Below are 26931 nucleotides of genomic sequence, written 5' to 3'. Positions count from 1 at the left end.
TGGTTAGTGAGGGAGGGGAGGGAAGGGGGGGTGGGAGAGGTGGTAGGTGGTTAGTGAGGGAAGGGAGGGGAGGGGGTGGGAGGGGTGGTAGGTGGTTAGTGAGGGAAGAGAGGGAAGGGGGTGGGAGAGGTGGTAAGTGGTTAGTGAGGGAAGGGAGGGAAGGGGGGGTGGGAGGGTGGTAGGTGGTTAGTGAGGGAAGGGAGGGAAGGGGGGGTGGGAGGGTGGTAGGTGGTTAGTGAGGGAAGGGAGGGAAGGGGGGTGGGAGAGGTGGTAGGTGGTTAGTGAGGGAAGGGAGGGAAGTGGGGGAGAGGTGGTAGGTGGTTAGTGAGGGAGGGGAGGGAAGGGGGGGTGGGAGAGGTGGTAGGTGGTTAGTGAGGGAAGGGAGGGGAGGGGGGGTGGGAGGGTGGTAGGTGGTTAGTGAGGGAAGGGAGGGAAGGGGGGTGGGAGGGGTGGTAGGTGGTTAGTGAGGGAAGGGAGGGAAGGGGGAGGTGTGGTAGGTGGTTAGTGAGGGAAGGGAGGGAAGGGGGGGAGGGGTGGTAGGTGGTTAGTGAGGGAAGGGAGGGAGGGGGGAGGGGTGGTAGGTGGTTAGTGAGGGAAGGGAGGGAAGGGGGGAGGGATGGTAGGTGGTTAGTGAGGGAAGAGAGCGAGGGGGGAGGGGTGGTAGGTGGTTAGTGAGGGAAGGGAGGGAAGGGGGTGGGAGAGGTGGTAGGTGGTTAGTGAGGGAAGGGAGGGAAGGGGGGGAGGGGTGGTAGGTGGTTAGTGAGGGAAGGGAGGGAAGGGGGGAGGGGTGGTAGGTGGTTAATGAGGGAAGGGAGGGAAGGGGGTGGGAGAGGTGGTAGGTGGTTAGTGAGGGAAGGGAGGGAAGGGGGGGAGGGGTGGTAGATGGTTAGTGAGGGAAGGGAGGGTGGGGGGGTGGGAGAGGTGGTAGGTGGTTAGGGAGGGAAGGGAGGGAAGGGGGTGGGAGGGGTGGTAGGTGGTTAGTGAGGGAAGGGAGGGAAGGGGGTGGGAGGGGTGGTAGGTGGTTAGGGAGGGAAGGGGAGGTGGGAGGGGTGGTAGGTGGTTAGTGAGGGAAGGGAGGGAAGGGGGTGGGAGGGGTGGTAGGTGGTTAGGGAGGGAAGGGGAGGTGGGAGGGGTGGTAGGTGCTTAGTGAGTGAAGGGAGGGGAGGGGGTGGGAGGGGTGGTAGGTGGTTAGGGAGGGAAGGGAGGGAAGGGGGGGTGGGAGGGGTGGTAGGTGGTTAGTGAGGGAAGGGAGGGAAGTGGGGGAGAGGTGGTAGGTGGTTAGTGAGGGAAGGGAGGGAAGGGGGGTGGGAGGGGTGGTAGTTGGTTAGTGAGGGAAGGGAGGGAAGGGGGGGAGAGGTGGTAGGTGGTTAGTGAGGGAGGGGAGGGAAGGGGGGGTGGGAGAGGTGGTAGGTGGTTAGTGAGGGAAGGGAGGGGAGGGGGTGGGAGGGGTGGTAGGTGGTTAGTGAGGGAAGAGAGGGAAGGGGGTGGGAGAGGTGGTAAGTGGTTAGTGAGGGAAGGGAGGGAAGGGGGGGTGGGAGGGTGGTAGGTGGTTAGTGAGGGAAGGGAGGGAAGGGGGGGTGGGAGGGTGGTAGGTGGTTAGTGAGGGAAGGGAGGGAAGGGGGGTGGGAGAGGTGGTAGGTGGTTAGTGAGGGAAGGGAGGGAAGTGGGGGAGAGGTGGTAGGTGGTTAGTGAGGGAGGGGAGGGAAGGGGGGGTGGGAGAGGTGGTAGGTGGTTAGTGAGGGAAGGGAGGGAGGGGGGAAGGCTGGTAGGTGGTTAGTGAGGGAAGGGAGGGAAGGGGGGTGGGAGAGGTGGTAGGTGGTTAGTGAGGGAAGGGAGGGGAGGGAGTGGGAGAGGTGGTAAGTGGTTAGTGAGGGAAGGGAGGGAAGGGGGGTGGGAGGGGTGGTAGGTGGTTAGTGAGGGAAGGGAGGGAAGGGGGAGGTGTGGTAGGTGGTTAGTGAGGGAAGGGAGGGAAGGGGGGGTGGGAGGGGTGGTAGGTGGTTAGTGAGGGAAGGGAGGGAGGGGGGAGGGGTGGTAGGTGGTTAGTGAGGGAAGGGAGGGAAGGGGGGAGGGATGGTAGGTGGTTAGTGAGGGAAGAGAGCGAGGGGGGAGGGGTGGTAGGTGGTTAGTGAGGGAAGGGAGGGAAGGGGGTGGGAGAGGTGGTAGGTGGTTAGTGAGGGAAGGGAGGGAAGGGGGGGAGGGGTGGTAGGTGGTTAGTGAGGGAAGGGAGGGAAGGGGGGAGGGGTGGTAGATGGTTAGTGAGGGAAGGGAGGGTGGGGGGGTGGGAGAGGTGGTAGGTGGTTAGGGAGGGAAGGGAGGGAAGGGGGTGGGAGGGGTGGTAGGTGGTTAGTGAGGGAAGGGAGGGAAGGGGGTGGGAGGGGTGGTAGGTGGTTAGGGAGGGAAGGGGAGGTGGGAGGGGTGGTAGGTGGTTAGTGAGGGAAGGGAGGGAAGGGGGTGGGAGGGGTGGTAGGTGGTTAGGGAGGGAAGGGGAGGTGGGAGGGGTGGTAGGTGCTTAGTGAGTGAAGGGAGGGGAGGGGGTGGGAGGGGTGGTAGGTGGTTAGGGAGGGAAGGGAGGGAAGGGGGGGTGGGAGGGGTGGTAGGTGGTTAGTGAGAGAAGGGAGGGAAGGGGGGTGGGAGGGGTGGTAGGTGGTTAGTGAGGGAAGGGAGGGAAGGGGGGTGGGAGGGGTGGTAGGTGCTTAGTGAGGGAAGGGAGGGAAGGGGGGGTGGGAGGGGTTTTAGGTGGTTAGTGAGGGAAGGGAGGGAAGGGGGGTGGGAGGGGTGGTAGGTGGTTAATTAGGGAAGGGAGGGAAGGGGGTGGGAGGGGTGGTAGGTGGTTAGTGAGGGAAGGGAGGGAAGGGGGGAGGGGTGGTAGGTGGTTAGTGAGGGAAGGGAGGGAAGGGGGGTGGGAGGGGTGGTAGGTGGTTAATTAGGGAAGGGAGGGAAGGGGGTGGGAGGGGTGGTAGGTGGTTAGGGAGGGAAGGGAGGGAAGGGGGGGTGGGAGGGGTGGTAGGTGGTTAGTGAGAGAAGGGAGGGAAGGGGGGTGGGAGGGGTGGTAGGTGGTTAGTGAGGGAAGGGAGGGAAGGGGGGTGGGAGGGGTGGTAGGTGCTTAGTGAGGGAAGGGAGGGAAGGGGGGGTGGGAGGGGTTTTAGGTGGTTAGTGAGGGAAGGGAGGGAAGGGGGGGTGGGAGAGGTGGTAGGTGGTTAGTGAGTGAAGGGAGGGAAGGGGGTGGGAGGGGTGGTAGGTGGTTAGTGAGGGAAGGGAGGGAAGGGGGGGTGGGAGAGGTGGTAGGTGGTTAGTGAGGGAAGAGAGGGAAGGGGAGAGGGGTGGTAGTTGGTTAGTGAGGGAAGGGAGGGAAGGAGGTGGGAGAGGTGGTAGGTGGCTAGTGAGGGAAGGGTGGGAAGGGGGAGAGGGGTGGTAGGTGGTTAGTTAGGGAAGGGAGGGAATGGGGGGAGGGGTGGTAGGTGGTTAGTGAGGGAAGGGAGTGAAGGGGGGGATGGGTTGTAGGTGGTTAGTGGCACATCTCATCTTTCACCCCTCAGATGTGCTGACTTCAGCACGGTGTACACTTGAGAGAAAATGATTAAAACAATTGCTCACATGTGACAGAAAAGTAATTTCCATTTAGAAAAAACATTCAAATCAGGAGCTGGGAGCATTCTTTGTCTTAGTTAATAATGGGCTGGATTACATACAGGGTAGCTTATAGAAAGCCTGTGGATCAATAAACCATTTTCCTGATTAGGTTGCTGGTGTACTGTGGCATGCGGGGGGGGGGGGGGGGGGGTGGATTCCAGCTGAGAAGATGACATGAGATCTGAAACAGTGATTCAAGGGTAAATGAGGAGTAGTGTAAGCTAGGGTAAATTTTTTTATCGTATTTTTTTCCACCAATTTTTGATGGATGAAGGTGATTGTTGAAGAAATGAGCTTGCCTCTGTTTCTTCTCTCCTCTCAGGGTGGAAATGCTCCCTCCTCCAGAGCTGCTTCAATGCTGCATGGGCACACTCACTGTCTGCCTGTGTGGAGTTTGATCCATGAGGGCAAATTCGGTAAACACTAGGCACAATGATGGACCACATCTATTTAAGGTTAGGCAGGTGATGTTTACAGGTATCCTTCTTCTAAACTTGCAGAAGCTGCTGGGGTTTTCTAAACATTTTCCCCAAAAAACACTGCTGCTGGATTTTGTCACATTGTTCATTGCCAACAGTGAACTTATTCACAAAGGGTGTCTTGAAAGAAGCAGCTTTGGAGAGGGAGGTAGGGTACAGGGACTGGCAATCACCCTGATGCTCTGGTAAGAAGTGAGTTATTTTATTTTATTTGGTTGAGACAGAGACTCATACTATAGTTCAAGCTGGCCTGAAGCTTGCTATGTAGACAAGGCTAGCCTTGAACTCACAGCAATCCTTCTGCCTCTGTCTCCCTTTTAAGTGCTGGAGTTACAAATGTGAGCCACTATGCCCAGCCAACAGTTGACTTTTAAAAAATTAATTGTTAACTTTATTGTATGAACACATGAAATATTGGTCATATTCCCATCAAGTTATATACTCTTATTTCCCCTCTCCCCTGCCCCATGCCCCTGAGGGCCCTTCTCAGTAAGTTAATCAGTATTCACTGGGGAGTAATGAATGTACCATTCTTTGAGAATTTGGGGGTACAATGCCTCAGAACACACCTTCCCACCCTGTGGCTCTTATCATCTTTCTGCCTTCTCTTTTACAATGTTCTCTGTGCATTAGTGGGTGTGTTACAAGTCTCCTTTAGTGTTAAGCTCTCTGCATACTCAGAGATTCTGCTCTGCTGAGTTATGAGTGTCCAGTAGACAGTGAGGAGATTAAAATTCACTTACAAAAAAATGAATTTTAGGGGTTGGAGAGATTGTTCAGTGGTTAAGGCGCTTGCCTGCAAAGCCTACTGACTGGGGTTCAATTCTCCAGTATCCACGTAAAGCTAGATGCACAAAATGGTATATGCATCTGGAGTTCGTTTGCAGTGTCACTATGCCCTAGCTCATCCATTCTCTCTTTCTTTCTCTCCTTTCCAAAAGGAAAAAAAATGACTTTTAAATTGTCAATTCTTACAATCCAGGGGCTCATTTCACTTTGCCATCTTATACAGCAAGTCAGGAAAACCCTTGCTAGGCCAGATTTGGAAAAGATCTTATAAATCCATGGTCAGAAACTTGAATGGTAAGTCTATAATCTTAATATGTAAGAAAAATTCTAATCTCTGATTTACCTCAGACAACTTGCAGAAATCAAAGCAGCTTGAACAAGAGGCATGACATCTGTGGTGGTTTGATTCAGGTGTCTCCCATAAACTTAGGTGTTCTGAATGCTAGGTTCCCAGCGATGGAGATTTTGGAATTAACACCTCCAGGAGGCAGCATATTGCTGGGGGCGGGCTTATGGGTGTTATAGCCAGGTTTCCCTTGCCAGTGTTTGGCATACTCTCCTGTTCCTGTGGTTTACTTTATGTTGGCCAGGGGGTGAGGTCCACCCTCTGCTCATGCCATTGTTTTCCCCTGCCACTGTGGAGTTTCCCCTCAAGTCTATAAGCCAAAACAAACCTCTTTTCCCACAAACTGCTCTTGTTTGGGTGATTTCTACCAGCAAAGCGAACCTGACTGCAACAGTAAAGTGGTATCGAGGAGTGGGATTGCTGCTAGACACCTGTGTGTCTTTGGCCTTTTGGAGATGATTTTCAAGAGGAATGTGGAAGGATTTGAAACCTTGTCCTAAGAGATGCCTTGCAGTGCTGTAAGTACAGCTTGATGGACTATTCTGGTCAGAGTCGAAAGACCTGAATGTGGTAAGAGCTATGGACTATGAGGTTTGGCTTATGAGGGTGAGAAAGAACTTTGTCTGGACAGGGCTACAAACAGTTTGTGTGAGAGCTTTGCTGTTATAGCCAGGTCCTGAGAAGTTGTGCAGGGTTGCATTGCATAGAAATGAACTGGTATGAGCAGAGGGATATGGCACAGAAAAAAAAATGAAATCTTTGGGTGAACTGCTGCCCGTTCACCTGCAATTGAGTGATTACAACCTTTGAGATTGGGCCAGTGGACCTGCACTGAGGCAAAAGAAAGAATGCCGAGTCTTTTGAAGAGGACTGAGTGCTCAAGGAGTGTCCCTGTTCTTCAAAGTCTGCTTTACCACCGCCCCCCCCCCCCGCCCACCCAGATTAACAAATTGGCACTGTACCTGGAATTGTGGAGTATAAGAAATGCAGTTAAGAGAGGGTCATTGAGTTTGCAACAGGGTCTTGTGTTTTGGAAATGGCCACAGGCAGTGTGAAGCAGGTTTGCTGGATGCCTGCATAGAGACCTGATGGAGCTGTGAGGATGAACCATGGATTACAGTGGAGACCCAGTGGAGATGCAGGGAGCATGAGATGGCTGCCAAGGAAAGCTGCCAGCCCTGGATAAAGTTTTCCAGGACTGTGAGTAGCCTAGTTGGAGGGATGTAATTGGAACTCCAGAGACTTGTTACTGGTTAGAATTATTGGACTTAGAGATTTGTCACTGACTAGAGTTGTTGGACTTGAAGCTACAGAGTTTGGTGTTTGCTCTGTTTAACTCATGTATTGCTTGAGTATTTCTTTGCTATGCCCAATGCCATATTATGCAGTGTGAATGTTTATTCTGCACCATTATGGGTTTTTTGAGGTTATTTTTGGTATTATGGCTCAGTTAAAAGATCTTGGACTATGGGGATGTATGAACATCATTGGAATTGATAGAAATTATGGGCACTTTTAAAGTTGATTAGATGCATTGCATTTTACATCATGTATGTTTATCAGTTTAAGGGGGCCAGGGGCAGAATGTGGTGCTTTGATTCAGGTGTCAGAACACTTAGGTGTTCTGAATGCTAGGTTCCCAGCTGATGGAGATTTGGAGATTAACACCTCCAGGAGGCAGTGTGTTGTTGGGGGCAGGTTTATGGGTGTTATAGCCCGCTCCTCCTTTACTAGTGTTTGGCACACTCTCCTCTTCCTGTTGTTCACCTTATGTGGGCCAGGGGATGATGTCCACCCTCTGTTCATGCCTTTATTTGGTTGGGTGATTTCTACCAGTAATGTGAACCTGACTGCAACAACATCTTTACTACTCTCTCACTCTCTTTATTTCTTATGTGTAGTGTTAGTAGCAAACTCAAGGACTTACAGATACTAAACATGAACACCACTGAGCTCTGAGCTCCACTCTCTAGCCCAAGAAGCATAACTTTTAGCAAAAAGGCATACTATTGTAGCAGAATTATGCTACCTAATCCTTGGGAATGAGCCCAGGGTACTTTTAGCAGATTACCAAAGCTCCACCTTAAATTACCCTTTCCAGACATTTGCTGAATGCTTTTCCCTGGAAGTAGTCAAGGACGGAACTTCCAAAGCCAGTGCCTGAAAATAAGAGATTTGAAAATCTGTATTCTCTTTAATTAGGTCAAATTAATAGTTTCTGCAGGATAATAAAGCTGTTATTAGGTCAACACTGATAGTTTCTTCAAGATCATGATGGTGTTATTAGAAGGACTCCTAGCCACTCATTTATTAGTCACCCCAAGGACAGGTACTCAAGCCAAGTTAATAGTGGCTGAACAAAAAGATGAGCCTGGGTGGATTTTTCCCATTTGCAACATTATTTGAGAACCCAATAGGGTAAAAATGGGGGAGGAATAACATAGGAATGCACTGTATAGTCACACAAGTATGAGTGCATATGTGTGTGTGTCTCTCTCTCTCTGGAAACAGTATCTCTGGTTTGTTTCCTTCCGCATACACGTGCACGCACGCACACACACACACACACACACACACACACACACACACACTTCCCTGATAATGAAAGCAAGACTGATGTACCACCCTAGACTTTACAAATAACATTTGTTAAACTCGATTGTGTGTTTCTATTGCACTATATATCTGCAGCATGCCTTACAGACAAGTTCAGACCAATCTGGGCAAAAAAAAAAAAAAAAAAAAGATAAATAAAGAGTGTTCTAGACAGAAAAGATGATCATGATATATTTTTAAATTCAGTCTAAAATGCTTGTAATACATCAGAGGCTTAAAAATGTATTCAAGCCTTTTAATTTTTAATGTAATTTCATTATCACTTATTACATATATACTATGCACTGTACTGAGTGAATATGTACACAATGTCTAATTTAACTTAATCCTTATAATAATGGCCAAAGTTGGTTATTGTTGCACTCCAAAACTTTATTATTTCTATTGCAAATGAATGAACTAGGAAGCAAGAGGATGGTCACACTGATAAGGGAAGCCCTGTATTGTGGAATAACATTAAGCAGTCTGATACCAATGACAGTCAACATTACATATATTTGACTAATATTGCCTAACATAAAAGAACCAATTAGATCAGCCTATTCAAATTATTGAGTAGTTAGCATAAGAAAGAGCTAGCCAAATTAAAATCAGGTACTCTAATCTCTGGACAAAATCAATTTCTCATTAACGTATATCCCTCTTTGGCGGTGTAGAAACCACCTTGCTTCAACCTGAAGACAGCCACTTGCTGTGTCCTGTGGAGATGTCCTCTCTTTCTGGTGGCCACTTAAGTTTGGCACTGTACTTTGGTACTCATGCAAGGCTCTTATTCAAAAGTTTTAGGAATGCCTGGCCAGCAACTTGGACTTCCAGCATGAAAAGAGCCGAGAGCCAGTATCCAATGTTTTAGTCCCAGCTGTGGAGACCCACGGTGCCTGCACTCTGGTCAGATACTCCCTGAAATGAAGTTGCTGTCCCCAGAAATGATGTTGCTTGTACTTTTGCTCACGTGGGTATGTGCACATGTGGTAGCCCATTGTTATAAAGCTGAGATATCGTTACTTTACATGCTGACATCCATCCAGCTGGAGATGGCACAGAGAAGGAAATTTTATATAGGACCTAGTAAATTGTCCTTATAATGTGGTGGGATGGAGGTAGCTCATAAATCGACGTTAGAGAAGGGCAACAGTGAGATCTGGGACTTGTAATCAAAATTATAATCATTATTGCACACCAAACTACTGCTATTGGGCAGAAGGTTTCATATCATTTTTTGAAATTTTTGAAAGAAAACAAAATAAATATTTATGCAGTCCTGAAAGTGTTACAAAGATGCTTGATTTAGACATTCGGGATAATCTGACTCAGTAACTGGTTTCTGATCTGTGGAATATCTAATAGGTTATAGCAGTAACTACTTAAGGGAAGACTATTTTCACTATTTTCAATTCAGTGCTTGCAGGTCAGGTCACACTGGCTGACCCTTAAAGGCCCCACAATGTCCAGATCATGTGCATGCATTACAGTTCATCCTCACAGACATCCAGCCTTGGAGATATTAAGTGTAAATAATGTTAAGAAAACTGGGGGCTGGGGAGATAGATGGCTTAGCAGTTAAGCATTTGCCTGTGAAGCCTAAGGACCCTGGTTCGGGGCTCGATACCCCAGGACCCACGTTAGCCAGATGCACAAGGGGGCGCACACGTCTGGAGTTCGTTTGCAGTGGCTGGAGGCCCTGGTGTGCCCATTCTCTGTCTATCTATCTGCCTCTTTTCTCTCTCTGTCTGTCACTCTCAAATAAAGGAAAGTAACAAAAAAAAAATTTTTTTTTAAAGAAAAGAAAACTGGAACACAGGGAGTACAGCCTCATCCGCCCAGGCACAGCCAAGAAACAGCAGTCCACATCATTTCAAAGTTCCATGATGCTCTGGGCTCTTTCTTATCACCTACTTCTTGAACCCAACAAAACCACCTGATGGATTTCTTTTAAGAAAATCCATGTTACCACCCACCAGCATGAGCAATGCGCTATCTCCTTTTGCCAGTTTCTGCACTTGCCTCATCCTGTGCTGTAACTGGCCACATCTTGTTTTTGTTGGCTTTTTTTTTTTCACTAGCAACCCATTTGAGTCAGAGAAGTTTTTAACATAGTCTCAGATATATAAGTATATGAAATAGGTATACAATTAAAACATTTATTAATGATAAATAATAAATTAGTTTTGAATCAATTCCTTGGTACACTTAGATTTTTACCACCAACAAAAGACAAATGCAAACCTGCACACTAATGGGGTAGAGTTCCTATGTACATGCACAAAATGAAATCTTGTCTGAGCAGTTGGTATTGCAGGACACAGAACATCATCATTTTTCAGAGCTGATTGATATTTGGATTTCATAATTATCAATGCTGAGAATGCTACTTTACATAAAGACATAATATGAAATGACAGAAGCATGTATTGGGCTATTTCAGAAATTGTTGGAAATGCTTTTCTGATCTCAAGCTAAAATTCACTTAATGGTTTCTTTTATGAAACATGAGTCAGCAACTAGAATAGCAATGTTAAAAACCAAACATTCATACACAGTGAAATTCAAAGATACACCAATTTGATGTGTATATTCTGAGGAATGAGGGTGGGAAGATATTGAAAGTCTGTTTTTCTATGGTTAAACCATTACTTTTCTATAATAGCCCAGAACTTTTCATGTAGATTAAAAACGTTAATTCATAACACTCAATAGTCTCAAATCTGAGAGAAATTATGTCGGGCTATCACTCAGCAGCATGTGTGATGTGCTGTCTCCTTTTGCCAGTGTCTGCACTTACCTCATCCCGCGCTATAGCTGGCCCCATCTTGCTTTTTTTATTTTTTTTATTTTTGTTTTGTTTTTGGTTTTTTTGGTTTTTTGGTTTTTTGAGGTAGGGTCTCACTCTGGTCCAGGCTGACCTGGAATTAACTCTGTAGTCTCAGGGTGGCCTTGAACTCACGGCGATCCTCCTACCTCTGCCTCCCAGGTGCTGGGATTAAAGGCGTGCACCACCACGCCCGGCTCCCATCTTGCTTTTTCATCACCAGCAACCTTTTTGAGTCAGAAAAAATTTTACATGCTCTCAGATATATAAATATATAAATAGGTATAAAATTAAAATATATTTATTAATGATAACTTATAAATTAATTTTAAACTAATTCACTGGTATGCATAAACTTTTACCAAGCAGCATTCATTGGCATTACATGCTGTGATGGAGGATGCATGCTGCAAAGTCTATAATTTCGTGTGTTGACAACCAAGGCTCCGCTGAAGTCTCGCAGTGCAGCAGTGGTGAATGCTGCCAGCACACTGCCACCTTGAACTCATCGTATGTGGTCTTGAGTTGATTTTTGTTCATTACATGTTCACAAACTTTTGACTGCTGCCACTTTTTTCATAATCCCAATTGTGATGGTTTTATTCAGGTGTCCCCCGTAAACTTAGGTGTTCTGAATGCTAGGTTCCCGAAGCTGATGGATATTTGGGAATTAATGCCTCCTGGAGGGAGTGTACTGGTGGGGGCGAGCTTATGGGTGTTATAGCCAGTTCCCCCATGCCAGTGTTTAGCACACTCTCCTGTTGCTATTGTCCACTTTATGCTGGCCAGGGGGTGATGTCCACCCTCTGCTCATGCCATCCTGCCGTCGTGGGGAGACTGTAAGCCAAAACAAACCTCTTTTTCCCACAAGCTGCTCTTGGTTGGTGATTTCTACCAGCAATGCGAACCTGACTGCAACATCAACTTTAGGAAGTGATGCTCCAAGTACAGTACCCCTTATCTGATGGTGGGCCAAGGAGTCTGCTCACTTTGCATCTGCACATTCATGTATTGTCCTGCTGAGCTTCCACGGGGAGAAGTCTTACTCCCCATACTCTATGAAGTCAACAATGGAAGATGGGATGACATTTTTCTATCCCATGGGAAGACAATACATGCTGCATAGCAAAGCCTCAAAACTTCCTAAACTGAATTAACTGTCTCATAGACCAAAAGTCCCTCAAGGAACACAGACTTAATTTTTATTTTATTATTTTATTTGGTTATTATTTTGGTAGTAGCAGGGATTGAGTTCAGGGTCTTGTCATGCTTAGAAGGCAAACTCCCTGCCACTGAGCTTTTTAAATTTTTTATTTGCATGTGTATGTGTGGTGTGTGTGTGTGTGCATGTTCATGTGTGTGGGCACATGTGTATGCAGGTACACATACACATGGATGTCTGCATATGGGGTCCAGAGGTTGACATTGAGTGTCTTCCTCTGTAGCTTTCCACCTCATTCTGTGAGGCAGGGTCTCTCACTGAACCTAGAGCTCACTGTTTTAACCAGTGAGCCCCAAGGATTCCCTGTGTCTATCTCCCCAGCACTGAAATTACAGATGTGCAGCACTATGCTCTGCATTTTACATGGGAACCAGGGATCCAAACGTCTTTCCTCATGCCTGCACAGCCACCTCTCCAGGTCTCTATTTTTAAGCTAGGGTCTAAGTTGCTCAGGCTAGCCTTGAACTCTCTATGTAGTCTAGTAAGTTCTTGAACTTGCAATCCTCTTGCCTGAGCCTCTGGAATAGCTGGAATTGCAGGTCTGTGTCACCCAGTCTCACTCAATTTTTTCTTCTTAATGTCAACAGTTGACAACTTCTTAGAGATGCTAAAATGGCCCTGGCTCTTAGTAAGGAGAGAAGGATTGATTCCTCAACCATAAAGAAACAAAGTGACCTTGATGCCAAACTCATCACCATTTACCTTCCTTTTCTCTGGATAAAGGTCAACAGATTATCAAGACAGAGTCTGGAGACAGTGGCTAAGGTCATTTCAGGAATGTTGAAATTCCTTGAACCTTGGGAAGGTTGACTCACCTCTCAGATTCTCTAGCTTTTTGCAAATTCTTTACCTGTAAGGTGAGGAAAGCAGGCCCTGGGGGTCTGCTAACGTAGATCTTGCTGATTCAGGTCTTCCTGGGCCACCAGGAGGTTCTGCATTCTCAATGACTACCAGGGATGCACTTTGCATCAGAAGCTGGATAAACTGTGAAGCCCTGCATGAGCTGCCATTCTTTGCTTGTGAGCGCCCTCCAAGAGATTTAAACCAGTGACTTCCCTATTCCTTAATGAGGTATGTTCTGGTGGGTGGGAGCTTACTGGAGCAAAGTGGAAATTCTGCTATAGAACCCTAAGCATGGAAGTGAGGCTGGAATACTAAGGCCAGATCAATGGTGTAATGTGGATGCTAAGTGTTTCCATGAGAGATGAGGTATCTGGAATGAGAAAGCTTGGAACTGAGAGACAGGTAGAAAATAGATAAATGGATAAATACTTTCACTTTAAAAATGCCCTCAGTATTCCCTGGAACCTTAGGACACAGAGTGAGCTAGAATCATGTAAACTGTGGTGTTCATTAGGTTTCATTTGGATTTTGGTACTGTTTTATGTAATTAATCTCTATTAAAATTTAGTAAAGCTGGGCTGGAGAGATGGCTTAGCGGTTAAGCGCTTGCCTGTGAAGCCTAAGGACCCCGGTTCGAGGCTCGGTTCTCCAGGTCCCCCGTTAGCCAGATGCACAAGGGGGCGCATGCGTCTGGAGTTCGTTTGCAGAGGCTGGAAGCCCTGGCGCGCCCATTCTCTCTCTCTCCCTCTATCTGTCTTTCTCTCTGTGTCTGTCGCTCTCAAATAAATAAATAAATAAATAAATTTTTAAAAAAATTTAGTAAAGCAATATTTACCCTTAAGTCACAGTGGGCATAAGTGGAAAATGACCCTGGCCCAAGTCTCTGACTTGTCCCAAGTATTCTTTGAACTGTTTCCTTCTTCACACTTAAGGAAGAACCATACCACTGACAGGAAGGCAAGCCTCGTGCCAAAACTCACACACAATGTACTTACTCAAAAGTCAAACATGCTGACTTAAAAGAAGAACTTATGAGAGTTGTTTTAGCACAGTACAGGAATTTTAATTGCATGTAAACAAACAAAATCTCGTGAGTACATCAAGAGAATAACATGAGTAATACACAGTCTATGTAGAGTTCCAGTTAAATACAAAGAACCTCAAGGACTCATCAGGGCCACAGAACTTCATCTTCCAGTTAGGCAGCTTGACAGACATTAGAAGACTTGAAGATCTTTGCTGGACCTCCCCCTTACTATAAGCTTTAACCCCCCCCTCCTATTTTTCCTATCAGCACCTTACTTTTAATAAAGGGGAAATATCACAGTTACCTTCCTCACAATTAGAAATACCATGCGGAGGAGGGAGGAAGATCACAGCCTGCCTGCCCCATTGCTTTTTCCCCCCAAATCCCAATAAAATTATTGGGGTTTATTAGTCCATTTTAAAATTATTTTACCTATAAGACCAGGAACCTGCAAAAGTGGTAGGGACCCATGGGCACATTTTTATTGTATTTGATAAGAATGCATTTATACTTTACACTGTAGAACAGAAACTGCATAGACGCATCGTAATAGCCCAGTACTCACTGATGTCTGTTCTGCATTAACAGTCAACCTACACGTAACCTAGATACCACCTCAGAAGGGATGCAGGCTCAGCAGCCATGGGCGATGTGAACCCCGGCTGCAGAAAGAGCATGGTGAGAGGGAAGTGCAAGGTGGGGGGTGAATATGTGGAGAATCATCAACACCATGGCATTCAGAGACAGAGTCGCCCACCTGACCAGAGGGACATGAATAAACCCTGGAATGATAAATCATTTGTTTTTCAGATTCCCTATAAAGTATGCTGGCTTCAAGATGGAAGAGGATAAGCAGATTTGGGGAGGGAGTGTTGATCTTATGTCTCCCCAGATTGCTAGACTTCTGAATAAAATGCAGCTTATACATGCAGTGCCTGTCTCTGTTCATCGGCATGTGCGGTAACTGGCATTATGGACTCTGGTTCTGTGGGTACAAAACTGGGCCCCAACTCCCCTTATCACTCCCACCAAACTGCTAAAGGCCACCACCTATTATTTGAGGAGTTTGTGTGAAAGAAGAAATTTGAAGCTGAAAATAAAGTAGAGAAAAGAAACCACAGGCTTTGTTTTGTATTTGTTTGGCAATGTTTTGATGATTTAAAGCTTGAGAAAGTTTCAGTGAGGCCATATCTTAAAAGAAAATTATTCTATTAAGTGTTTTCAAGCCGGTGACTTTGGGGCCAGTCTGTCTACAGAGTATCAGGTTAGCCTGAGCCAGAATGAGAGCTTATCGCAAAAAAAAAAAGAAAAGAAAAGAAAAAATATTAAAAAAAAAAAAGTGTTTCCATAAGTCTCCCTCCTCACTATATATACACAGACTACAAATAAAACACTGTCTATATGCATTCCAATGTAAATAAAGATTCTTCAGGATGAAATATAAATCTTAGGTTTCAAATCACATATATGAGACAAACATTGCTGTGTGGCCGCTTGTGGAAAAACCAGGGCAGGTAAAAATAAGACTGAGTTGACAATCCCTGTTTAATGGCCACCTCCAGCTCCAAGCTTCTGCCTCTAAACAAAGCTAGAAGATACAGATATGCATTTTTGGTTCTCTTCACTTTTTTTTTTCATTTTTAGTGTTCCTTTTTATTTGCAGGTTTAACTAATTTCTTATTCACAGTAGAAGTCAATATCCTGAAAAACAAAACAAAAAAAATTGAACTTCTAGGCTGGTCCTCTCTTTCCAAAAAAAAAAAAAAAGAAAAGAAAAAACTAGTTGTAAATTCTGTATTTAAAAGTATATTTAATCAAAGAGAAACTGGATTTAAGATAAGCTGAGGTTGAATCCCACAGACTTTGAAATAATCACTTTTGGTAAAAAAAAAAAAAAAAAAAACTACTTAAAATGAAGGTCCTCAAATAAACTTTCAGTTTATGTTTATTTGACAGATCAAACTCAGTGATAAGAAGCAATTGTGAGCACATTTTGTCTGTGCAGGGTTGGATAATATTTGAAGCCCAGCAATTAACTTTGGGAGGAACACTTCAAAACAACCACCTGGCAGGGCTAGAAAGATGGCTCAGCAGTTTAGGTGCTTGCTTGCAAATTCTAAAGGCCCAGGTTTGATTTCCCAGTACCCACGTACAGCTTATGTATAAAGTAGCACTGCATCTGGAGTTCATTTGCAGTGGCAGAGGGCCCTGGTGCTATGCCCCTTCTCTCTCTCCTTAAAAAATATTTTTTAAAATCACCTTATAAAGCAGATCATAAAGGATCCTTTATTTCTTACAGAGCCTCGAGCATCATGTTTTATTTCATGCCTAAGTAGAATATGTCTGCCACATAAATAGGGCACCCAGAGATTTTTTTTTTGAATATTTTTGCTCTTATCAAAAATAAGTGCTGGGGGCTGGAGAGATGGCGTAGCGGTTAAGCGCTTGCCTGTGAAGCCTAAGGACCCCGGTTCGAGGCTCGGTTCCCCAGGTCCCACGTTAGCCAGATGCACAAAGGGGCGCATGCATCTGGAGTTCGTTTGCAGAGGCTGGAAGCCCTGGCACGCCCATTCTCTCTCTCTCCCTTTATCTGTCTTTCTCTCTGTGTCTGTCTCTCTCAAATAAATAAATAAAATTTAAAAAAAAAATAAATAAGTGCTGGGGGCTGGAGAGATGGCTTAGTGGTTAAGTGCTTGCCTGTGAAGCCTAAGACCCCGGTTCAAGGCACGATTCCCCAGAACCCATGTTAGCCAGATGCACAAGGGGGCACACACGTCTGGAGTTCGTTTGCAGTGGCTGGAAGCCCTGGTGTGCAACCATTTTCTCTCTCTATCTGCCACTTTCTCTCTCTCTCTCTCTCTGTCATTCTCAAATAAATAAAAATAAAGAAAAAATATTTAAAAATAAATAAATAAATAAAATAAGTGCTGGGCTGGAGAGATGGCTTAGCAGTTAAGGTACTCCCCTACAAAGCCTAAGGACTCAGGTTCAACTCCCCAGAACCCATGTAAGCCAGATGCACAAGGTGGCACATACATTTGGAGTTCATTTGCAGTGTCTAGAGGCCCTGGTGTACCCATTCTCTATCTGCAATTCAATCTCTCTGTCTTACAAATATATAATAAATAAATAAAATATTTTTTAAATAAGAGTTAATTTCCCCCAATGTACCTTTTGTAAATAAATGTAAACCATCTGTAAGAGCTATTTAATAATATTTTAGTTTCTTTCTTTATGCTATGGATCTAGAAGGATCTAAACTAACTTGGATCTTTAACAAAACGATTACTGTATTGTATACTTGAAATTTGCTAAGAAAGTAGGTCTCAAGTGTTTTACAAACACACCCAGGTGCACTTAAAGGTAACCAAATTAAAACATCAAGTTGTACATCTTCAACACAATTTCTGCTAGTCAATTATATCCCCCATAAAGTTCAAATACAATAATGATAAAAGTTGAACCATTACAAAAAGAAACTCAACTAACAAATAATAAGAGATATATGAAGAAATTGCACTAATCTCTCAAGGTTGATAGTCAATATATTAATAGATATCATCTTGTTCATTGACAACATTCCTCAAAACCTCAGTATCTCAGAAAAGCCACCACTAGAAGTTGGGGACTTTGTTGAGTATGTACTGTGAGTGGCATGGTGCATCTCTAGATGCCTCTACATAACCTCAAGATTTGAAACCTCCTCAAAATATCTGAGATACTTACTGTGGTTGGGACTTCCTTAGTGGCTTCCTGGTACACTCTTTGCTCCTTGACCAAATTGCTGGGGAAATAACCCACGATTCCCATTTCGTCCTGGTTTTCGCCATAAACCTTAATGTCCAAGAGAACAGCAGTCAGTGCCAAGCTGATGCAAGGGTTTGGAGGGAAACCTCCTTGGCTATACTGAGAATTGCAAAAGCACCTCCACTTCCTTTTCACAGAGCATTCCAGGGTGCTCTACTCCAGATGCCACACTCACTTGCAGCAATTAACCCACACGAATAGTATGCCTGTTCTTTCCTGGCCCAATCTAACTCGTCTTACTACTTACACATTACTTCATTTTCTGCAATCTTATGATTGGCCCAAAATCTTCTGGATTTCCTAAAAACTAAAGTCAGTAAAAATTTTAAAAGTAAAAAGACCCTTATTTTAAGGTATGCATACTTCCTAGCTTCTAATAATTCAAAGGAACAGATATTTGAATACATTCCAATTTAATTCTTCATTACTTTAGAATTTTCCTTTGGGGTACAAAGACAATAAATCAATCTTGCCTTACCTTTCCAAGGTCTGCTTAGTATGTGGATGTATTTTAGCTCAAGGGAGCAGATTGCTCAGAGCCACAGAGGGTGCTAATGTTTCCTAAAGGGATATGGTCATTTAGAGTGACTGCCACACATATCTCTTCCACTTGGCAAATCCTCTGAGACATTTTTGAATGACATTGAAACTCTGGGATATGCAAGCTCTGGTGTGTATGACTTTTTCCTAGTCAAAACATCCTTTTAACCTACCTTTGGTTTTGTTATGAAATCATCCTTATTTCTTTAAAATGTAATAGCAGCAAGCACACCCACACTTTTGTGTTGGCTTGTGCACTTTCCACATTGTTCTTAATAGCTATCTTTAGCACTAAAATGGGTTGAAGATGGGTAATTCAGGAAAAGTTAAGAGCGAGAGCAACATGAGCAAGGTCTGTGTATATTTTTAAAAACTCTCATCTTACACTGCCAGCCCAAAATTCTCCAGCTTCATTTTCTTGTACCAGCTTTGAGTAGACATAGATCTGCTGCCCTTTTTTAACATTAATAAATCTACAGTCTGGGGCATTGTAATCTTCTTGAGCTCTAGCCAGAGAAATAGTGTCTGGAAGAAAAAAAAAATGAAGGGAGTACATTTTATGACCATGAAAAGGCAATGCATATAATAAAAGTAAGAAATCAGAGTGACTAATTCTCCTAGGGTGCAGCTGGGGTCCAACTAGAGTAAAGAGAGAAAACTCAACATGTTAAAGTTATAACAACATCTTAGCCAAGTGATTCTCCATACTCAGATGCCAAATACACAGACCTAGACAGACAGACAGACACACACACACACACACACACACACACACACACACACACACAGAAGAAGATTTACTTCAAAGCCCAAATCAATTTATGCTGTCCATAGATATATTTTCAATCATATGTGAGAAAGATAAAGGAAAGCATTAAAAACTCCTTACAGACACACTCCTCATCTGCACATAGTTTCTTGGAAGCAAGTCTATCCATAAATACTCCATGGCCAGCACATACAGCCCCAAGACCCCAGAGGAAATGTATCCATATTCTTGCCATCTTCCTGTTTTATTGTTGTGACTAGTGCTCTTTGCCTGGACGTGGGGGACTGACTTCAGGGATTCTTTTATTCAAAAGCCAAACCTCTGGGTAAATACCCCAGCCAATAGGGAGGGACCACCCCCCCCCTTGCTTTCATAACAGACTCCTGGCTCCAGGGGCTACTTAGCATCTCATTTTCCAGACAGTGCCAAACTCCACATCTTTGTTGCACACAAATGGTACATCATGATTAAAGCCACATGGAATCAGGATAGAAAGACAGAAAATTATGGCAACATGGGAAGGAAAAGAAGCCCCTCCTCACCTGGAAGTCTGCTTGAAACCTCTAACAGCTAAGAATCAAGAATCCCAGCACAATTAGCCTTTGCTGTGATGGCTGCCAACATAGAGACTATATTTCTTTTATATAGAGATATTTCAAATAAGAATGTCAAAATAGCCTAAAGTATAAATGGCCTTTCTTCCTTTTCAGCTCTAAATCTACAATATTTCTGGGAATCTCACCAGAAATCCCATTTAGAGTAAAATGATATGTCTCAACACCCCATGCAACCCTAGTGGCTCTTGGTTTTATCTTATCAGATTGTAATCCCACCCAAGGCACTTCTGGAGCTGCTCTATATTGTAACATCAAAGAGAGGTGGAAAGAAAATGGTTTCTTAGCAAACTTTTGAGATGTAACTTGAGAGCTACCCAAATGGTGTACACGGTTACTGGGAAGACACTAAGTGCAGTGCTCCTTTGAGAAGGTCGCACCTATGCTCTCAGGTGTGCCTTGCTCTTTCCACAGCACCTTTTTTCCCTCATACACAAATCCTTTCTTATAATAAAGCCAAGGATCTTGTGGCAACTAAGTGGAAGTTTCTAAAACATTAAGGAAACTGCTCAGGCTGCAGACAGCCCTTCTGGGCCAGGTCTCTAGCCTGACCACTGCAACATTAGCCATGGCTTGTGGCATCCATCCACAGGACAGTGTTGAAAAAACTATGAAAATTTCAAGTATGTATTTTTATGTGCCACCTTCCTACTCTTTTAATTTGAGAGCTAAGATATTCTATAAAAAGTCTGTTAAAAGCAGAAAATATCCATAGTAAAAATTTGATTTAGGACTGGAGAGATGGCTTAGCAGTTAAGGTGCTTGCCTGTGAAACCAAGGACCCAGGCTTGACTTTCCAGCACCCATGTAAACCATATGTGCATGGTGGTGCATGCTTCTAGAGCTCATTTGCAGTGGCTAACGGCCCTGGCAGGCTCATTCTCTCTCTCTCTCTCTCTTTCTCTCTCCCTCCCTGTCTCTAATAAATAAAAAAAATTAAAAACACTTTAAAATTTGATTTAAACAAATCACTTAATAAAATATTACATAATGAATTAAAAAGCCATGTTTAGAAATACTGTGCTATAATAGTGTTAAAAGGCATATTTGTCCTGAGCCACTGGTAAATTATAATGCACTAATTAATATCATATCATGTCCAGCCAGTGGTAAAGGGAAGAGATAGATTAATATGCTGGGGAAATGGAATAATTCCTTCTTTATCTCTGTCTAGGTTATCTTTCCCTCACTATAACAAATGTTCTGAGATATTCAAATTATGAATAAAAAGCTTTATTTGGCTAATAGTTCTGGAGGTTTAAAGTCCACAATCATTGGGCCCATGGCTTCAGGCTTGTGGTGAGACACCATATAATGGCAGAAACAAGTAGCAGAGAAAACCACTACCACATGTATAGCAAGCAAAGGAAGAAAAGAGTGAAGCTCCACAGTTTTCTTTGACAGAAAACCCCCCAAATCTAAGGGCCCCACTTCTCAAAGTCTCCACCGTCTCCCAGTAGTGCCACCTTGGGGACCACACTTTTAACCCATGGGCCTTTGAGGAACATTTCAGATCAAAATTGGAAAAACTTTCTATAAGGCATTATAATATTTAGTTCAAAATGTCATGGACCATTGATCATAGAGGAGGGTAGTGTTAGAGGTTTGTTATCCCACTTTACTGCTCTGTCCACCTTTACCAGAGAAAGAGGGTCATTGCAGGAGTTGCCAACACAACTCCATCTACTCAAATACTTCCTGAGTACAGTCTATGTGCCAAGTTATGTTTTAGGCATGAGAGATAGAGCCATGAATTTTAAAAAGGCCCTGGCCCCAGTAGTCTGCTATCAACTAGGAGGGACAAACAATGTGTTGCTGTTATTTTACAGGGTGCTTGATAAGGTGAAAGCCTATCCCCCAGCCACTGTTTCTTGAACAGAACTAGCTCCCTCCCTGTCAGGACACCAGCTCCTACTTGAAGATCATGTGACTTCATAGAGACACAAAATGAGGGAAAAGAACTCATATTACTAGATAATCTTGTGCAACATTACTTTTCAAGGGATAAATTTGTAAAGCAAAATGTACATGTGATATAATAAAAAGGTTCATTTTTCATTTGGAGTAGATGTTTGAATATGTGTATGTATATATGAGTTGTACTATTTTATTTGTATAAAAAAGGTTTTGGTGTGTGTGTATGTGTGCGTGTGTAGAATTCTTTTGGAAAAGCATCTTTTCTACAGTTGGTCCTGACTTAAAAGCTTGTTTTCTTTGATACCTTCATTATAGATGAGGAAAATAAAGCCCGCAATGGAAAACTGTCCTTTGCTGACCACCCTGTCTAACAGTTGCCCTGAGAGGTTATGGTCCAATGCTATTGTTTCTCATAGCTGTCAAATTAGAACTGAGATTTGAAATCCTATTTTCTGCTTCACATAAAGGAAAGGATAATTGGAAATCACTTTTGAAAGCAGAATATAGAGTACTTTTTTTTTCTCTCTTTAATGTAGGGTCTAAAAGTATCTGTGGGAAAACTAAAGCACTGATTAAATCTTTTAAACTCTGGTCAGACAGCTGTTTTACAGACTGCTATAGTCTCAAACCAGTCTCTAACATGGAAGCTAAAAGGCAATTGCCAAGGCTGGAGATATGGCTTAGTGGCACTTGCCAACAAAGCCAAAAGATTCAGGTTCAATTCCCCAGTACCCACATAAATCCAGATGCAAAAGGTGGCATATGCATCTGAGTTTGTCTGCAGTGGCTAGAAGGTCCTGGTGTACCCATTCCCTCTATATATCTGCCTCTGCCCCTTTCTCTCAAATAAACAAATAAATAAAATATTAAAAACAAACAAAACCCTACTATTCCTATTTAAAAAAAAAAAAAAAGGAAATTGCCACTACTGTAAGGAATGGGGACTGTATAAACTCAGATATCCAGGCCATGTATGGATACCTAAGCTGAGTGAAATAGGAAAGCCTCCTCCAAGCTATCACAACAAACAGACTAAGGCAAATGAAAAGTTTGGGTTGGTCTTTTATAGGTGAAGAAATAAAGAAGAGATACCTAGATGTCTAGGTGTACTGTGGGAAGGAATGGCCTATTTGGACAACTGTAGCAGACAGACAGGACTGAAATGAGAGACCCCTTACTAAACTTTTGCTTGCAAACAGGACTTTAAACTAATAGTGCATCAGTTAGCAATTGTGCCTAGTACTATGCACAAGGCACTGTGGCCACTGGGGCTCCAGTCACGGATCTGACCAGAGCTCACTCACCTTCTGTCTACATTTTCAGATGTGTTCCCTAATCCTTTAATCCTGCCTCTGCGTTCAATATTTAAATTCTAGGTAGTTCTTAAGAGTCTGTGGTTCCTTTAAGGTCTGAGGATAGTCTCTGAAACCAGATTGGCAGGGAGTCAGGAGTGAGAAAAGCAAGAAAGCTTCAGTTGTATGTTGGCAGCTGTCTCCCAATGCTCAGAATGCTCCTTTGTGGTTGCATGTCTTCAGAACCACAGTTTGACTCTTTCTTTAGTTCAGAAACTGAGGCACCAGGAGCCAGTCTCACTATGCTTCACAATGCTAAATACAGTTCTGCTTCCAGTGTCTGTCTTTCCCTGGGAAAGCCATGGTCAAGGGGAACTCCAGTCTAGTGACATCTTCCCGGTTCTCTGACTCAGATGAGACAGGTCTGAGCAGATGGAAGACCCCTACTCTCTGTGAATGCATCAGGCTTAAATCTGAAGTGGTATCATTTGTCCTGAGATTGTTTTTTTGCTGCACTTCAAGGTCCCGGCTTCATCTGAATAAAACAGTCAAGGCGGAACTCCCTGGGTTATGGAAGCAGCAGGGTTGGTCTACGGTTCACATGTGGGGTGCTGCTGACTCACTCTTCATTGTCTGGCTCATACTGCTTTGATTTCCTTACTCTTTTTTTTTTTTTTTCTGGCCATAGACCCTCCTAGTTTACTGATGCCTCCTCACATGCTGTAGGTAAGGAACACTGTGCAGATTTCCAGCCCCTGATCCTGGGTTTATATGAAATCATAAGGGAGGACATCACCATAAGTGGACAGTCATCTTGATGTCCTAAACTAATCTCTTTCTTCCAATAAAGGCAGAAGAAATATCTGAGACCATGCTGAGAAGGGCTGACTCTGGGGTGACACCCACAGTAGCTAATTGTCACATCTTTGAATCTGAAGCACATATTAACATGCCCAGTGTCTGTCTCCAACCACTTTAAGCCATCTGTTTACAATCTCTGCTCCCCATTCCCCCACACTTAGAAGCCCTTCTTACCCAGCTTTCACTGGTGTCAGGATCTGAGATCTGAAACATATGTAGCCATTTTACCAAAGCCTCATAAAAATGTTGTTTTTAGGGACCAGAGGAGAGGCATGCATGCTTCTGGGTCTGGACCCATAAAGTTGAATGGTCAGAGCTTCCTCTTCACATCGCATCATTGTCACGCAGTAATTACCACCCACACCAAAGGGGACTTCTGCAGCTTAGGTCAGCCCAGATACTGTAAATTTGAAGATAGTAAGAGCTTTCTTGAGTCCTGGCTCACTCACTCTGGTCTCCTCTGGCTTCCCACCATCAAGCCCTGCTTCATTCCACAGACCACTTATCTTAGTGACAACTGAGAAAAGAAAGGGGGATAGAGAGCTGGACCTGGTATTGTAGGTCTGTATTTTCAGCTGCTTGGGAGGATAAGACAGGAGGATCACAAGTTTAAGACCTATCTGGCTCCATAGCTAGTTCACAGGCAGCCTGAGCAACTTACTGAGACCCTGTCTCAAAAGAAAAATTTATAGCTCAGTAGTATGGCACTTGGCTAGTGCAGTCCTGTTCAATCCCTAGTACTGCAAATTAGCAAACAAATAAGCAAATAAGGATGATGAAATAGAGCTGAAAGGATGCCCAATCCCAGGGATGGCATCCAGCTATGGTCCTTATCACAGGGAGGAACAAATGGTAAGGGTCCACTAAATTTGCAGCTCCTCTGGGAGAGGGACACTCCACCCAAAGACATGACTAGGGATGACTCAAGACAGTTTATCTCCTTGCATCATTCCTGACTTTCTCTTCCAAATGAGAAGTCCCCATTCACCACTCCCTTGGGACTCACTCTGACTACACATTCTAAATAAAAAGCTCTAGTTACTTCAGAAAAATAGTTAAATGGCTGATCTCTTGTAATATGGCTGGGCTACAACCTTACCTGGATGTTGGGGAGTTCTCACTCAAAAATGAGAAATGGGGGAGTACTCAAAGGTGGCTGGGTGCTGGGTGTCACATGCCTTTAATCCCAGAACTCAGGAGGCAGAGGTAGGATTGCTGTGAGTTTGAGGCCACCCTGAGGCTACATAGTGAATTCCAAGTCAGCCTGGGCTACAATGAGACCCTATCTCAAAAAACTAAAAACCAAACAACAACAACAACAAAAGAAAGAAAGAAAGAGAGAGAGAAAGAAAAAACAAAAACAGAAGATAGTTAACTGAGTGATAACAGGTTCCTCTTTTCAAAGTCTGATGGCCTGGAGTCCAACTACCATGCCACTCATGTAAGCTGGACACAAAAAATTTGCACAAGTGTTTGGTGTACATTTGTAGTGGCAAGAGGCCCAGGCATGTACCCTTTTCCCATGCAAATTACATTTTTAAATTTAATGAATTTATTTATTTATTTGAGAGCGTGAGAAAGAGGGAGAGAGAGAGAGAGAAAGAGTGCACCAGGGCCTCCAGCCACTTCAAACGAACTCCAGACACATGTGCCACCTTGTGCATCTGGCTTACATGAGTCCTGGCGAAATGAACAGAGGTTTGCTTTGCAGGCAAATGCCTTAACTGTTAAGCCATTTCTCCAGACCACAAATAATTTTTTAAAATAAGTAATGGGAGGTAAAAGTCACTTATGTTCAGACCTTTATGACCTCAAGGGCCAGCCCTGGCCTCTGTAAAAGCTAATTCATGTATGATTTATTCCTGTAGGCAAGTCTGCTTTACCACTCATATATTTTGCCATTAGGTCAAAATTCAATGAGGAAAGAAATTATGTACACCTTGGTCTTATAAATCAGGATCACTAGGCAATTTGAAAAATATTCAAGCTGGTCTTGTCTCTTATCCACACCTTTTTCTAATTTCTAGCTGGGAGGAGGAATTACCTTCAAGGGTGGCCATATCCAGGAACAAAGGGACCCCTTAAAAAGGGCCTTAGAATTCTGATATCTTCTGTCCTCTTGATTAAAGAGGTCACAGGGACCCCATAAGTTGCACTCTACCAGTAAACGTTCTACGTTAGTCACTGAAGGGAGGAAAATGTCCCTGTGCTTCCAAAGGGTTGTGTAGGAATTTCCTCTGTATTGAAAGATTGAACAGAAACACTTCCTCCAGGGCAGAGGCTCACGGGTAAGCAAGTCTGGCAAAACTGAGTCTTCAAAGGCCCCAAAGTTCCTTCCCCAAGGTTATAGAAGCAGAACACAACTACAGCATTCCCCTATGGTGCAGGTTCCCTGAGTGGTCACCTATGCTGTGGTGGCCTTTTTGGTAATACAGCTGCTTTCTGAGTCACCCGTGCTCCTGTAAGTAACCCTAATAAACTCACCTGTTTTGATACAATTTTGCTTTGGTCTATCATCTGTGCCCTGAGGTGAATAAACATGTGTCTGCTCTCCTCTAGAAAATTTCACGCAACATGAAGGAAGAGGTGTGGCCAGTTCCAGCAGATGGTGCAACCAGTAGAAGAAAAACCAGTACACGGGGGATCCTCACAAGTTGTCGAGGGTAACTTCTTGACTGACCTGAAGGTTAATTTTTGGCTAATTACATGGTCTTAAAAACCCAGCAGGGAAGTAGAATCAAAACTTAAGATAATTAGTAATATTATGAAATTCCACCTGTCTGCAAACAGAATTCCCACCCTGACTTAGCCACAAGCTGAGTCTCTAGGTGACCAGCGTCAGCCAATTTAAAAGGGGTCCTACCCTTATTGAGTACTCCAAGGGATCACTAGCTGTGTTCACCTGTCCATAATAAAACCCTGTTCTCCAGAATTTGCTCAGTTGAGATTCAAGTGTCCCCCAGTTGGAGCAGCTGTCAATCAAGGACTTACACTTTTTCTTTAGAAGGAACCCCAAGGGCCAGCTGAAGCTGAAGCTTAGTAAATTTGTGGGCCCACAATGTACATTGCTCCTGCTATTGAGATGAACTTCATGGCAGGCGTAACTCACTTGTTCTCATTACGGTGGCCAGAGAAACACTTGGTATGAAACAAGTAGGTATTTGTTGAATAAAGGTATGATCCATCTGAAGTTGTACAGTTGGGTGTGTGTGCATATTACATTTGCATTCCCCACCACAGAAAGTTACTAGCTTTTGTTTGATCTAAAGAGATTAACACCCCAATGTTACAACTCAAAATTTTAGAAGACTCTTGCCACCAAAATGTGGTCCCTAAACCGTTATCATCCATTACAGAATGAATCTCAAAC

At 44.1% G+C, this 26931-nt stretch overlaps 1 protein-coding gene across 1 annotated transcript; it reads right to left on the bottom strand.

The window, feature by feature from the left end:
* Positions 1-15114: 15114 nt before the first annotated feature.
* Otor (otoraplin) lies at positions 15115-19134 on the bottom strand. The gene is made up of 4 exons (XM_004661534.2): positions 18998-19134; positions 18494-18633; positions 17488-17595; positions 15115-15462 (listed from the first exon to the last, which is right to left on the bottom strand). The coding sequence occupies exons 1-4, from the start codon at positions 19110-19112 to the stop codon at positions 15439-15441; spliced, it is 387 nt and encodes a 128-aa protein (XP_004661591.2). The 5' UTR covers positions 19113-19134; the 3' UTR covers positions 15115-15438.
* Between the last annotated feature and the right edge of the window lie 7797 nt (positions 19135-26931).

The sequence above is a fragment of the Jaculus jaculus genome, chromosome 8, assembly GCF_020740685.1.
Source record: "Jaculus jaculus isolate mJacJac1 chromosome 8, mJacJac1.mat.Y.cur, whole genome shotgun sequence".
Lineage (NCBI taxonomy): Eukaryota > Metazoa > Chordata > Mammalia > Rodentia > Dipodidae > Jaculus > Jaculus jaculus.
This window is presented reverse-complemented; position numbering and strand designations above follow the sequence as displayed.